The following is a 14,804-nucleotide window of genomic DNA, read 5'->3' as shown; positions in this document are numbered from 1 at the left end:
TTGGCCGGACTTGTCCTACCTGCCTATCTCCTTTTCCACCTATCCACTCCACCCTCTCCTCCCTGACCTATCACCTTCATCCCCTCCCCCACTCACCCATTGTACTCTATGCTACTTTCTCCCCACCCCCACCCTCCTCTAGCTTATCTCTCCACGCTTCAGGCTCTCTCCCTTTATTCCTGATGAAGGGCTTTTGCCCGAAACGTCGATTTAGAAGCTCCTTGGATGCTGCCTGAACTGCTGTGCTCTTCCAGCACCACTAATCCAGAAAATAGAAATCTCAAACCACTGCTTCGAGCTCGGCTTGCTCACAAGGTGGTAGCAAAGGCAATGCCACTGCGCCAAGGCACACAAGGGCATTTCTTGGGTGTTAAGACCATATAACGACAGAGCAGACGTAGGCCATTCAGCCCATCAAGCCTGCTCCCACATTCATTGAGATCATGGCTGCGTTTTTTTGGCACTTTCCTTATCAGCAGCTCAGAGATGTTACTACACACCTGTAGAGAAGGGGGATCTTGAATCCAGAACTCCTGGTTCAGAGGTGGGTAAACTATCAACACAATTCTCACGCCCACTTTCCTGCCTTTTCCCCATCACCCCTCCATTCCCCTTCCTGATTAAACATCTCTCGGTCTCAGCCTTGAATATACTCACTGACCCAGCCCCGACAGCCCTCTGTGGGAAAGAATTCCACAGACTCACTCCCCTCTGAGAGAGGAAATTCCTCCTCATCTCTGTCTGCAATGGGTGACCCCTTATTCTGGGATTGTACCCTCTGGTCCTAGACTCTCTCCCACAAGGGGAAACAACCTCTCCACATCCCCCCTGTCAGGTCCCCCAGGGAATCCTGGATGTTTCAATAAGGTCACCTCTCATTCATCTAAACCCCAATGAGTCCAGGCCCAACCTCCTCAACCTCTCCTCATGGGACAGTCCCTCCATACCCGGGATCAGCCGAGTGGACCTTCTCTGGATTTTTAAAAAATTCATTAACACGATGAGGGCATCACTGGCTCGGCCAGCATTTGTTGCCACCCCAAAGGGTCGTTAAGAGTCAACCACATTGCTGTGGGTCTGGAGTCACATCTAGGCCAGACCAGGTAAGGATAGCAGTTTCCTTCCCTCAAGGACATTAGTGAACCAGATGTGTTTTTCCAGCAATCAGCAATAGTTTCACATTCATCATTATACTCTTAATTCCAGCTGGATGGCATGGTGGCTCAGTAGTTAGCACTGCTGCCTCACAGTGCCAGCAACCCAGGTTCGATTCCAGCCTCAGGTGACTGTCTGTGTGGAGTTTGCACATTCTCCCCGTGTCTGCGTGGGTTTCCACCGGGTGCTCCAGTTTCCTCCCACAATCCAAAGTTGTGCAGGTTAGTGAATAGGCCATGCCACTATTGGTGTACAGCCTGTCAAGCCCTGACCAAAGCTGGAGTTAAACATTGCATTCGTGGAGCAGACATCAACATTTCAACAGCCTTGTTTCCCCTACATGTCTCCCCATCCTCAACCATTCAGAGTTCCAACTCTGCAAATGGATTTATGGGGTAGTTCAGGGTCACGCCACTGTAACCAGCCCCTGCATGCACTGCCTGAGGGTGATCCGTTCATGATGTTCTTTGTGAGCAAACGCTCCCTGATCCCAAAAGCAGACCATACCTGTTCCACAGCTCAGGGAGCTCCTCACGAAGTTGAGCATTCAGCTCTTCAAACTCATTCTGGGCGTTGACAAACTCCTCTTCTGCCTGAAAGATAAGCAGCCTAGAATGTAACGGCGTTTGTCCACCCCAGACACATCTATTACTCAACAAACTCCATCCACAGCATCTTCCAGTACTTCCTTTACCCTGAAATGCTGTCTCTGTTGAGTTCTCCACAGAGTTTGCCTGACCTGCATTTGAGTGTCCCGAATATTTTCTGTTTGATTTATAATCCTCTTGGTTGTGCAGATCTTGAGCAGTGCTGAAAAAATGCTTTCTGTCCTACTCGCATCAGGACAGAATCGCAAGAATCACCCAATCTCAGAACAACTTTTGATACTGCATGCCAATAGGTTGCTGATTGGTTGGCAAGGAGACTCAGATTGGTCGAGAGGTTGCCATGGAAAACGCACCAGGGAACAGTTAACTGTCAACCTGTCTTCTCAACTTATTCACTGGATAGGGCCCAGCATTTATTGCCTGTGCCCCTTTGAGAAGGTGGGGGTGAGCTGCCATCTTGAATCGCTGCAGTCCATGTCCACAATGCCCTGAGGGAGGGAATTCCAGGATTTTGACCCAGGGACACTGAAGGAACGGCGATGTATTTCCAAGTCAGGATGGTGAGGGGCTTGGAGGGGAACTTGCAAGGGGTGGTGTTCCCATGTATCTGCTGCCCTTATCCTTCTGCATGGTAATCATAAAGGATTGGGAAGGCATTGTTGTCAGAGCTATAAAGAGTTGCTGCAGTGCATCTTGTAGATTTAAATTCAGTCAACTTGACTAGTTTGAATTCAACAAAAAATTGACAGTTAACTGCTCCTTGGTGTATTTTCCATGGCAATGCTTCTACTAATAGCAGTCCACTTGAAAACCAATCAGCACCCTTTTCCCATGAGGTATATATTGTTGTTCCCTTTGGGATCTGGCATTCTTGCGATTCTGTCCTGATGAGAGTAGGGCAAGAAACATGGACAGCGGTCCCGCTTTCCAACAACCCTCCCATCAGGCCATTCATTGTGTTCGCCGTTGTCTAGAAATCTCATCAACCACAAGTCCCGGTGATAGGGTGGCAGGATCTGACAGGATGTAAGGGCCAAAGCTGACCACTGAGATTAAACTGTCGCCGAGTTACCTTTGTGATCTTCGCTTCATCTTTCTTCTTGGCACTATGCAGAGATTCAAGGTGATGTCGGCAGCTGTCATAGTCCACCAGCTTACGCCCTCGTTTCGCAATGCGCTTCTGATGGATCGAGAACAAGCTCAGGTTCAATATTCACTCGGCCTCCACACTAACCTCCCTGGGACATAACTGCAGTTGGTTCTTGTGCATTAACCCTGGCAGTTATGTTTGTTTCTCAAGGAATTATTGCATTGCAACTACATTTGTATATCGTCCTTCACAGGATAAACATCCTCAAGCTGCTTAATGAGCAAACAAAATTTGAGGCGAATCATGGAATCCCTACAGTGGGGAAACAGGTAATTTGACCCAACTGACTTCAGCAGTTTCCTCATTTCCCCTTCCCACACCTCACCCTAGTTCTAAACTTCCAGCTCAGCACTGTCCCCATGACTTGTCCTACCTGCCTAGCTCCTTTTCCACCTATCCACTCCACCCACTCCTCCCTGACCTATCACCTTCATCCCCTCCCCCACTCACCCATTGTACTATATGCTACTTTCTCCCCACCCCCACCCTCCTCTCACTTATCTCTCTACGCTTCAGGCTCACTGCCTTTATTCCTGATGAAGGGCTTTTGCCCGAAATGTCGATTTTGCTGCTCCTCGAATGCTGCCTGAACTGCTGTGTTCTTCCAGCACCACAAATCCAGAATCTGGTTTCCAGCATCTGCAGTCATTGTTTTTACCTCCAAAGAGTAGCCCATCCAGACCCTGTCCCCTACACTATTACTCTACATTTACCCCTGACTAGCGCAACTAACTTACACACCCCTGAGCACTATGGGACAATTTACCATGGCCAATTCACCTAACCTGCACATCTTTGGTTTGTGGGAAAAACCGGAGCACCCGGAGAAAACCAACACAGACACGGGGAGAACGTGCAAACTCCACACAGTCATCTAAGGTTGGGTCCCCCCTAGCACTGTGAGGAAGCAATGCTAACCACTGAGCCATCATGCCTCCCCTCAGGCTGGGAGCAACATGGTGAATGCAAAATAATGAGGATAAGCTCCACTTTGGAGAGAGCAACAAAGGTGCGGAGTGTTTCTTAAATACGGAGAGATTGGACAGCACTTGTTTTCAAAGAGACCTGGATCTCTTTGTTCTCAAAACACTGAAATCGAGCAGGCAAGGGGAGCAAGTAAGTAGGAAGGAAGACAATAGATCGGCCTTTATTTCAAGCGGATTTGAGCAAAAATGTGTTACTGCGATGGTACAAGATCTCACCCAGCTGCCACATTGTGGGCAGTCCTGGCTGAAGGAAGGACATGGAGGGTATGCAGCAGTGCTTCATCGGTTATTCCTGGGACAGTGGGATTACTACACACGGACAGATGGAGGAGACTGGGCCTGTACCCTCCAGCATTTGGCAGTACGAGAGGTGATATCATTGTAGCTTGCAAATGTCTGGCTGGGGGTTGACAGGGGAGAAGCAAGAAGCAAGTTTCCACTTGGCTGAGGGATCGAGAACCAGGGGACACACAATCTCAGGATAAGGGGGCGGCCATTTTGGAATGAGAGAATGAGGGGTTTCTTCAGTCAGAGACCAGTAGGGGAGGTGGTGGGGGTGGACTCTTTGGAGTTTTCTGGAGGATTAATTAATCTGGAGAAGGTTGAGATAAGTTTTACCTGGATGTTTAGGGAGTGGAGGGCTTGAGATTTAAAAATAGACTGGTAAGGCTGGTATACTGGAGTGTAGGAGGTTGAAGAGGTTTATGAAATCATGAGGGGCATAGATAAGGTGAATGTCAAGGGTCTTTTTTTCCCAGGGTAGGGGAGTCCAACACTAGAGGGTATAGGTTTAGGGTGAGAGGGGAAAGATTTCAAAAGAGACCTAAGGAGCAACTTTTTCACACAGAGGGTGGTGCATGTATGGAATGAACTGCCAGAGGAAGTGGTGGAGGCTGGTACAATTACAGCATTTAAAAGGCATCTGGATATATGAACAAGAAGGGTTTAGAGAGATATGGGCCAAGTACTGGCAAATGGGACTCGATTAGGTGAGGATATCAAGTCGGCATGAACAAGTTGGACTGAAGGCTCTGTTTCTATGTTGTACATCTTTATGACTGCATAACTAAAGAGAGATTATTCCCATGGACTTGATGGGGGACATCCTAGGATGCTAAAGGCAGTAACTACAGAGATAGCGGGTGCACTGGTTGTAATCTGCCAGGAATTCTTACATTCTGGAAAAGTTCCAGAGGACTACAAACTGCCAGTGTAATCTTCAAAACCAAAGGTGGCAAATACAACTATCGGCCCGATGTGGTCTCCTCTACATTGGGGAGACTGGGCGCCCTCTCGCAGAGCGCTTCAGATAACCTCTCTGGGACACCCGCACCAATCAACCCCACCACCCCGTGGCCAAACATTTCAACTCCCTCTCCCACTCTGCCGAGGACATGCAGGTCCTGGGCCTCCTCCATCGCCGCTCCCTCACCACCCGACGTCTGGAGGGAGAACGCCTCATCTTCCGCCTCAGGACCCTTCAATCCCAGGGCATCAATGTGGAATTCACCAATTCCCTCATTTCCCCTTCCCCCGCCTTACCCCAGTTCCAACCTTCCAGCTCAGCACCATCCTCGTGACCTGTCCCACCTGTCCATCATCCTTCCCACGTATCCGCTCCACCCTCCTCTCCGACCTAGGAAGGCCAAGGGAATGTTGCTCTTTATTCCAAAGGGAATGGAGTATAAAAATAGGGAGGATTTGCTAAATCTATATAAGACACCAGTCAGACTACAGCTGGGATACTGTGAACAGGTTTGGGTCCCTTTATCTGAGGAAAGACAGACTGACATTGGAGGCAGCCCAGAGAAGGTCCTCTCGGCTGATCCCGGGTATGGAGGGACTGTCCCATGAGGAGAGGTTGAGGAGGTTGGGCCTGGACTCATTGGGGTTTAGAAGGAGGAGAGGTGACCTTATTGAAACATCTAAGATTCCCTGGGGGACTTGACAGGGAGGATGTGGAGAGGTTGGTCCTAGACTCTCTCACAATGGGAAACAGAGGGTACAATCTCAGAATAAGAGGTCCCCCAGTGCAGACAGAGATGAGGAGGAATTTCCTCTCTCAGAGGGGAGTGAGTCTGTGGAATTCTTTCCCACAGAGGGCTGTCGGGGCTGGGTCAGTGAGTATATTCAAGGCAGAGGAATTTTTAATCAGGAAGGGGAATTGAGGGGCATTGGGGAAAAGGCAAGAAAGGGGAGTTGGGGGGTATCAGAGTTGAGAAGTGTGGTGCTGGAAAAACACAGCATCCAGCATCTGCAGTCCTCACTTTCTCCTAGTTGGGGGGAGTATCAGGTCAACCATGACCTCATTGAATGGCGGAGCAGACTCGATGGACTGAATAGCCTCCTGCTGCTCCTCCATCTCATAGTCTTATGAATCCCCAAGGTCAGTTACTCTCAATAAGGATTGAAATGCTTTTGTTTCGTTCACTATGACCGCTGGTTCTCAATGCTTTCACTGGTGGAGATACCAGCCCTACGACACAACGTTTATTGGCTGATCAACTTTGTCAAAAGAAGTAAGTGTGAACATATTTCTGTCCTCTCTTGTGACTCACCTTAAATGCTGGGAACTGGCTCAGGTAGGTCTCCAATGTCCTCAGGGCCTGATCTGATAGTTTCTCTTCATAGTCCGCCCACAGCAGGTCATTATTCTGAAATTACAAAAGTCTCGTAAAAGCTACAGTTGGCACAACAGATGCTGTTGTGTTGCTTTGTTGATCTTGATGTACGTTTGTGCTTTGCGCTTGAATCTCAAAGATGCTCATTGGTTAATTAATTGAGAACAGGAGTTGGTTCAGTCATAGAACCCTTGCAGTGTGGAAGCAGGCCATTCAGCCCACACTAACCCTCCAAACCAAGGAACTCATTATTGACTTTCGCCGCAATGTTACTCATGCCCCCCCCCACTACACATTAACAGCACAGAGGTGGAACGAATGGAGAGTGTCAAGCTCCTGGGAGTGGTCATCCACAGGTGAACTCGGCCCGGACAATCACAAAGACCAACCTCCCATCTATAGAATCCATCTACCAGGCCCTCTATCAAGGAAAGGCCGCCAACGTTCTCAAAGATCCATCCCACCCTGACAATGTTTTTTCTACAGCCTCTACCATCAGGGAGAAGGTACAGAAGCCTGAACACATGCACCAGCCGGTTTCATAACAGTTTCTATCCTACGGTTGTTCGAATACTGAATGGACTCACAAACTCTTAGCATTCGCTTGTATTTTTGTTTTTGCCGCTGTTTACCTATTATTTACTTATCTATGCTACTTAACTCTGTGATCTGCCTGTATTGCTCGCAAGACAAGGCTTTTCACTGTGCCTCAGTACACGTGACAACAAATTCAATTCAAATTCAAAGATAATGTCACCCCAAAACCCTGCATTTCCCATGGTGAACCCACTGAGCCTGCACATCCCTGGACACTATGGGCAATTTATCACAGCCAATCCCCTTAACTTGCACATCTTTTGACTCCAGGAAGAAACTGGAACACCCAGAGGAAACCCGTACAGAATGTGCAAACTCCACACAGACCTGCCTGAGGCTGGAATCAAACCTGGGTCCCTGTGCTGTGAGGCAGCAGTGCTAGCCACTAAGCCACTGTGCTACTGTACAGGACATTAGTTAGGCCACTTTTAGAATACCGCACTCAATTCTGGTCTCCTTCCTATCAGAAAGATGTTGTGAAACTTGAAAGGGTTCAGAAAACACTTACAAGGATGTTGCTAGGGTTGGAGGGTTTGAGCTAAAGGGAGAGGCTGAATAGGCTGGGGCTGTTTTCCCTGTAGCATCAGAGGCTGAGGGGTGACATTATTGAGGTTTATAAAATCATGAGGGGCGTGGGTAGAGTAGATAGACAAGGTCTTTTCTACAGGGTAGGGGAGTCCAAAACTAGAGTGCTTAGGTTTGAGGTGAGAGGGGAAAGATTTAAAAGGGACCTAAAGGGCAACATTTTCACACAGAGGGTGGTACGTGTATGGAATGAGCTGCCAGAGGATGTGGTGGAGGCTGGTACAATTGCAACATTTAAAAGGCGTCTGGATGGGTACATGAAGAATGTAGAACATAGAACAGTATAGCACTGTACAGGCCCTTTGGGACTCGATGTTGTGCCAGCCTTCTATCCTACTCTAAGATCAGACTAATCTACATACTCTGCATTGTACTACCATCTATGTGTCAATCCAAGAGTCGCTTAAATGAAGAAAGGTTTAGAGGGATATTGGCCAAGTGCTGACAAACGGAACTAGATCAGTTTAGGATATCTAGTCAGCAAGTTGGACTGAAGGGTTTGTTTCCATGCCGTACATCTCTGTGACTCTATGTTGCTGTTTCTTTGTCCTGCTCCCATGCATGTAATGATTCTGACTCCATCATAATTACCACAGTTGGTCCCTTCAGAACAACACATAGCTCAATCCCAGACGTTCAACTGGGACTGTTCTGCCAACAGGATTTAAAGACCTGAAGGAACTTTAAGGGCCCAACTTTAACCTTGCTGTTACTGCTCAGGGATAGAACATCTCCGAGTGGTCAAATTGCTGCTTGTTTAACAGTCAAGCCATCAAAAGCAGCAATAATTTATGTTTTAGTTTATTCATTCACAGGATCCAGGCTAGGCCAGCAATTTTGCCCATCCCTAATTTCCCAGAGGCAGCCATGTTGCTTTGAGTCTGGAGTCACATGTAGGTCGGACCGGGAACACAGATATCCCCCCCTTGCGTTTCCACCCGGAGCTCAGGAATACCACCAGTGAGGGCACTCCGTCTCACCCCGTCTCTCGTCTCCGCTTCCTGACAAGTTTAGTCACTGTGACAACCTGATAGAGCTGACAAACCCCTCCCACATCATCCTGGAATCCTTGGCCTCAATATCCAAGGGCAAAACCCAGAGGGTCGTGGGCGGAGGGCGAGACAAGGTAGATTGAGTGTTGCAGCAACCGCCTGGCTCATGGACAAAGTCTGAGGTCAAGGTGGGGGGGGAAGGGAAACCAGCAGAAGAAGTCGGCCCCTCCATTTCTCCTGGCCTTGGAAAAGCACGTGTGAGCACAGCGTCAGACCTGCCAGACCTCAGTCCCACCACCTCAGGATTTGTGAAATGGTGCTCTGTCCTCTCACCATCTTGTGGACGGAATCACTGAGCAGACTCAGAGAGCATCTGACAACACAGAAATAAGGCCCTTCGGTCCATTGCTTTCATGCCAGTCATCAATCTATTCTAATCCTGTTTTCCAGCATGTGACCTGTAGGTTTGTATGCTATGGCGTTTCAAGTGCTCATCTAAATGGTTCTGAAATGTGCTGAGGGTTTCTGTCTGCACTGCCCCTTCAGGCAGTGAGTTCCAGATTCTCACCACCCTCTGGGTGAAACACTGTTTCTTCAAATCCCCCTCGAAACCATCTGCTCCTCACTTTAAAACTGTGCTCCCTAATTATCGACCCCCCTGTTAAGGGGAAAGGTTTCTCTCTATCCACCCTGTCTCTTCCCTTCAGAACTTTCTACATCTCTATCAGACCCTCACTCAGCCTTCTCTGCTTTAAGGAAAACAACTCCAGTGTATCCAGCCTCTCTCCAGCGCTGAAATGCTCCATCCCAGGCAACATCCTGGTGAATCTCCTCTGCACTCCCTCCAGTGTAATCACATTCTTCCTATAGAGTGGGGACCAGAATTACACACAGTACCCCAGCTGAGGTCTCACTAATGTGGTACACAGCTCCACCATAAGCTCCCTACTCTTCCTCCTAACACGAATTTAAAAGCTTATTCAAGTGGCATTCTTGCTGAACTGCCTCTCTGAGTCAGCACTGGTCGTTGATGTGTTTCCAAACGGAGGAGCCAACACCCACTGTTAGGTCCCGGCAACGACGTGCAGAGGCTGAAAGAGAGAGTGTCGGCCAACACAGGAGATCTCACTCACCTCTACGATGGGGAGCAGCTCATCCTTGCCATCCCAGTCGGGCTCATATATCTCCTGCAGGGTAAGGCAGAGTCTCTTCGATGTGTCGTGCATCGCTGGGAAAAGTGGAGAATCAGAGGCTGCTCAGTTCTGTCCAGACCAGGTAATGTCATGAAAGGAAAAGTAAGTCTGAGGAGCGGGGAGGCCAGGCCTGTGGGTGGCTAATGGCACTCTACTGGGTGTGCACTTTCATTTCACTGCAAGGTTAAACCCAACAGGATTCTTTTATTTTGTCACAGACTGGGCCTAGCATTTATTGCCCCATCCCTAGTTGCCCCTTGAGAAGGTGGGGGTGAACTGCCATCTTGAACTGCTGCTGTCCGTGTGTTGGCCCACAATGCCCTGAGGGAGGGAATTCCAGGATTTTGACCCAGTGACACTGAAGGAACGGCGATATATTTCCAAGTCAGGATGGTGAGGGGCTCCGAGGGGAACTTGCAGGGGGTGGTGTTCCCATGTATCTGCTGCCCTTGTCCTTCTAGATGGAAGTGGTCGTGGGTTTGGAAGGTGCTGTCTGAGGATCTTTGGTGAATTTCTGCAGGGCATCTTGTAGATGGTACACACTGCTGCTACTGAGCGTCGGTGGGGGGAGGGAGTGGATGTTTGTGGATGTGGGGCCAATCAAGCGGCTGCTTTGTCCTGGATGGTGTCAAGTTTCTTTACACTGATGCAGCCTGACAACCAGGTGGTCTTTGTGAAGCTTTCTAACAAGTTCAACATCCCCTGAGGGACTGAAACAGGCAAGGAACCAGGGTCAATCCTGAGCGGGCTACTGAATTTGAATTTCAATTAGAAATCAAATTCAAGTTCAAATTCAAATTAGAATTAGAATTAGAATTATCTTCATTGTCTCAATGAGTACAGTGAAAAGTGTCTACATTGCACCATTTTGATACAAAGGTACCTAGGTACAGATTCTTAAGTACTGGGAGCCATAGTGAGTGTTGGGACAAACATTGACCTTAACGGAGAGAAAACAAGGGAAGCAGGGGAAACGCGGGTCTCATTCCTCTCCAATGACTCCTGTCGGGAGACAGGTGTAGATTCTGAGTGGAAGAAACAACTGGATTTAGGTGTGAAGCTCCCCCTCTATCTCCCCCCTTGTTCCAGTCCAATATCAGGTGGGTACCCAAAATCTGGGTTTACATATGGAGATTATCAGTTCACATGTGTCTGAAAGCCAAGTATTGAGATCCCTGCTGTCAATATTGGTTGCTTCCAAGCAATTTACTCAGTCTGCCATTTTTATGGGCAGGATTTTTCAGTGTTCTGGGCCTGTACACGAGATGGTACAGCATCACCCACTGCCTGGCAAGCACAAGGAACTGGCTTTAGTGTATACAACAAGACAGACATTATGGAGTCCGTTCAGCAAGATATTTGACTCTGCAGGGCATCACAGCAGAGCCTGAAGCTGGGCGAACACAGATAGACAGCGACCCAGAGATCAGTATCACTACTTCCCCGGATGCGCCCATCAATCAACTGTTAGCCTGAACAATGAGAAGAGAACATGCCAATATAAGGCTCATAAGATGGTGGGGAAGAGTAATTTTCAAAGACAGGGAGGATTAAATGAGTGATTGGGAATAAAGAGAATCATCAGAAAGCTAAGGGACATTCCATACCTCTCACAGCATTTAGATAGGCTTTCAGGTCCTTTTGCAGCTTGCTCCCATCAGCCTACAATAAAAACACAAAGTTCAGCTTCACGTTTTACAGCTGTCCTCTCCTCTGGCACACAGCATTGCATCACTGGTGGAGACTCCTGCTCCTCTGGTGAAAACAAAATCCCCACCTTTGGTGCAGCCACCTTATCCCCAGTACACAGGTACACTGTACCTATTTGTGGACGGCACGGTGGCACAGTGGTTAGCACTGCTGCCTCACAGCGCCAGAGACCCGGGTTCAATTCCCGACTCAGGCGACTGACTGTGTGGAGTTTGCACATTCTCCCCGTGTCTGCGTGGGTTTCCTCCGGGTGCTCCGGTTTCCTCCCACAGTTCAAAGATGTGCAGGGTCAGGTGAATTGGCCATGCTAAATTGCCCATAGTGTTAGGTTAAAGGGGTAAATGTAGGGGTATGGGTGGGTTGCGCTTCGGCGGGTCGGTGTTGACTTGTTGGGCCGAAGGGCCTGTTTCCACACTGTAAGTAATCTAATCTAACCACATGCTGCCCCTGTCCTGGGAGTGTTTGATGGGGGACAGTGTAGAGAGAACTTTACTCTGTATCTAACCCCATGCTGCCCCTGTCCTGGGAGTGTTTGATCGGGGGGCAGTGTCGAGAGAGCTTTACTCTATATCCAACCCCGTGCTGTCCCTGTCCTGGGCGTGTTTGATGGGAGACAGTGTAGAGGATGCTTTACTCTGTATCTAACCCCGTGCTATCCCTGTCCTGGGAGTGATTGATGGGGGGGGGGGGGCAGTGTGGAGGGAGCTTTACTCTGTATCTAACCCCATGCTGTCCCTGTCCTGGGAGTGTTTGATGGGGGGACAGTGTAGAGGAAGCTTTACTCTTATTCTGACCCTGTTCTGTCCCTGTCCTGGCAGTGTTTGATGTGGACAGAATAGAGGGAGCTTTACACTGTGTGTCACCCCAATCTGCCCCTGATCCTGGGAGTGTTTGATGAAGGGATGGTGTCGAGAGAGCTTTACTCTGTATCTAACCCCGTGTTGTCCCTGTCCTGGGAATGTTTGATCGGGGGGCAGTGTAGAGGATGTTTTACTCTGTATCTAACCCCATGCTGATCCTGTCCTGGGAGTGTTTGATGGGGGACAGTGTAGAGGGAGCTTTACTCTGTATCTGACCCCGTGCTATCCCTGTCCTGGGAGTGATTGATTGGGGGGGGGCAGTGTGGAGGGAGCTTTACTCTGTATCTAACCCCGTGGTGCCTCTGTCCTGGGAGAGTTTGATGGGGGGGACAGTGTAGAGGGAACTTTACTCTGTATCTAACCCCATGCTGTCCCTGTCCTGGGAGTGTTTGATGGGGGGACAGTGTAGAGGGAGCTTTACTCTGTATCTAACCCTGTGCTGTCCCTGTCCTGGGAGTGTTTGATAGGGGGACAGTATAGAGGGAGCTTTACTCTGTATCTGACCCTGTGCTGCCTCTGTCCTGGGAGTGTTTGATGTGGACAGAATAGAGGGAGCTTTACACTGTGTGTCACCCCAATCTGCCCCTGATCCTGGGAGTGTTTGATGAAGGGATGGTGTCGAGAGAGCTTTTCTCTGTATCTAACCCCATGCTGTCCCTGTCCTGAGTGTGTTTGATGGGGTACAGTGTAGAGAAAGCTTTACTCTGTATCTAACCCCGTGCTGTCCCTGTCCTGGGAGTGTTTGATGGGGGGACAGTGTAGAGGATGCTTTACTCTGTATCTGACCCTGTGCTGTCCCTGTCCTGGGAGTGTTTGATGGCGGTGGGGGCAGCTTTACTCTGTATCTGACCCTGTGCTGCCTCTGTCCTGGGAGTGTTTGATGGGGGGGACAGTGTAGAGGAAGCTTTACTTCAATTTTACAGAGTGGCGGGACAGTGACTTGCATTTTAAGAGAGTAGAGGAGTGGTCTAAGACTGCATTGGAGAGTGCAGTCCAAGTCCAACCCATTCATTGCCTATACATGAAACACCTGCCTCCATATCTCCCATGGCAAAGGATTCTTGACCAGGCCAAATTGGCACAGTGCAGCACCAAGTTGGAATCTCATCTCCAAACTCTGGAGGCTTGCATGGCATCTCAACTTGGCACAACTGGCAGAGTATGACGGCGGTCAACGCCAAATGATGTTGAGGCTTCTTAATATTTTTGGCAAGAGAAACAGATGGTGGATTTTGGTCGCCTTTCAGCACACGAAACTGGGGGACAGCACTTGTGGCACAGTGGTAGTGTCTTAACCTCCGGACCAGAAGACCTGGGTTCAAGTCCTATCTCAGCCATGGAGATGTGTCATTACATACCTGAGTTGGTGAATTAAAATAACTGTTGCCAATAAATAGGAAAAATTGTGTGTGGATGAGGTGATTGATGGTACACTCTGGACCCCGACTGCTCGGAAAGACATAATTGACCTGGAGGAAGTATTGAAGATTTACCAGAGTGGTTTAAGAAAGGGGTGTTCCAGATACAAGTTGAAAAATCTGAAGTTGTTCTCCTTGGATGAAAGGAAGCTGGGGGTGGGAGGAATGTATTGAAGGGTACAGGACCAGAAAAGGCTTAGGTGAGATGGCGCTCTCAGCAGAGAGCGGCGCGAGCTGGGCGGAAGTGAGGTTGGAGCGCAGAGCTGGTCGGGAAGGTAAGTGATTGATATTTGAGTGGGTGTGTTCTAGACCCCAGGCCCTCCACAGTAGGGCCTCCCTCCCATCCTCCTCCTCTAACCTAACTTTAAAGTTCACAGGTAAGCTACTCAGTGTTCTTGCTTTGGAGACGAAGTGCAGAGTTATGGCAGCGCAGACAGTGGAATGTTCCTCCTGCAGGATGTTCGAGGTAGGGGTGACCACCGATACTCCTGCCGACTTCATCTGCAGGAAATGCAGTCAGATCCTGCTCCTCACAGAACGAGTTAGGGAACTGGAACTGGAGTTGGATGAACTGAGGATTATTCGAGAGGCTGAGAAGGTGATAGATAGAAGCTACAGGGACATAGCTACGCCAGAGAACAGAGGTAGCTGGGTAACAGTTAGAGGTGGGAAGGGGAGGAAGCAGGCAATGCAGGGATCCCCTGTGGTCGTTCCCCTAAACAATAAGTATACCGCTTTGGATACTGTTGGGGGGTGGGGGGAAAACGGCCTAGCAGGGGTAAGCTGCAATGACCGGGTCTCTGGCACAAGGTCCGGCTCTAAGGCTCAGAAGGGAAAGAGGGAAGAGGTGGAGAGCGCTAGTTATAGGAGACTCTCTAGTTAGAGGGACGGACAAGCGATTCTGTGGGCATGGGCGAGACTCTCGGATG

At 49.2% G+C, this 14,804-nt stretch overlaps 1 protein-coding gene across 1 annotated transcript in view; it reads right to left on the bottom strand.

The window, feature by feature from the left end:
- The window catches only part of LOC122543269 (bridging integrator 2-like), an 81,230-nt gene that overhangs the window by 17,833 nt on the left and 48,593 nt on the right, over nucleotides 1-14,804 (bottom strand). Inside the window, exons 3-7 of the mRNA XM_043681748.1 lie at nucleotides 11,495-11,549; nucleotides 9,828-9,922; nucleotides 6,458-6,553; nucleotides 2,836-2,943; nucleotides 1,635-1,748 (exon numbers count right to left, since the gene is read on the bottom strand). Of these exons, the coding sequence (XP_043537683.1) occupies nucleotides 1,635-1,748; nucleotides 2,836-2,943; nucleotides 6,458-6,553; nucleotides 9,828-9,922; nucleotides 11,495-11,549 (468 nt within the window). The remainder of the gene's footprint in view (nucleotides 1-1,634; nucleotides 1,749-2,835; nucleotides 2,944-6,457; nucleotides 6,554-9,827; nucleotides 9,923-11,494; nucleotides 11,550-14,804) is intronic.

The sequence above is a fragment of the Chiloscyllium plagiosum genome, chromosome 43, assembly GCF_004010195.1.
Source record: "Chiloscyllium plagiosum isolate BGI_BamShark_2017 chromosome 43, ASM401019v2, whole genome shotgun sequence".
Classification (NCBI taxonomy): domain Eukaryota; kingdom Metazoa; phylum Chordata; class Chondrichthyes; order Orectolobiformes; family Hemiscylliidae; genus Chiloscyllium; species Chiloscyllium plagiosum.
Note: the sequence above shows the minus strand (reverse complement) of the source record. Positions and strands in the feature narration are given on the sequence as shown.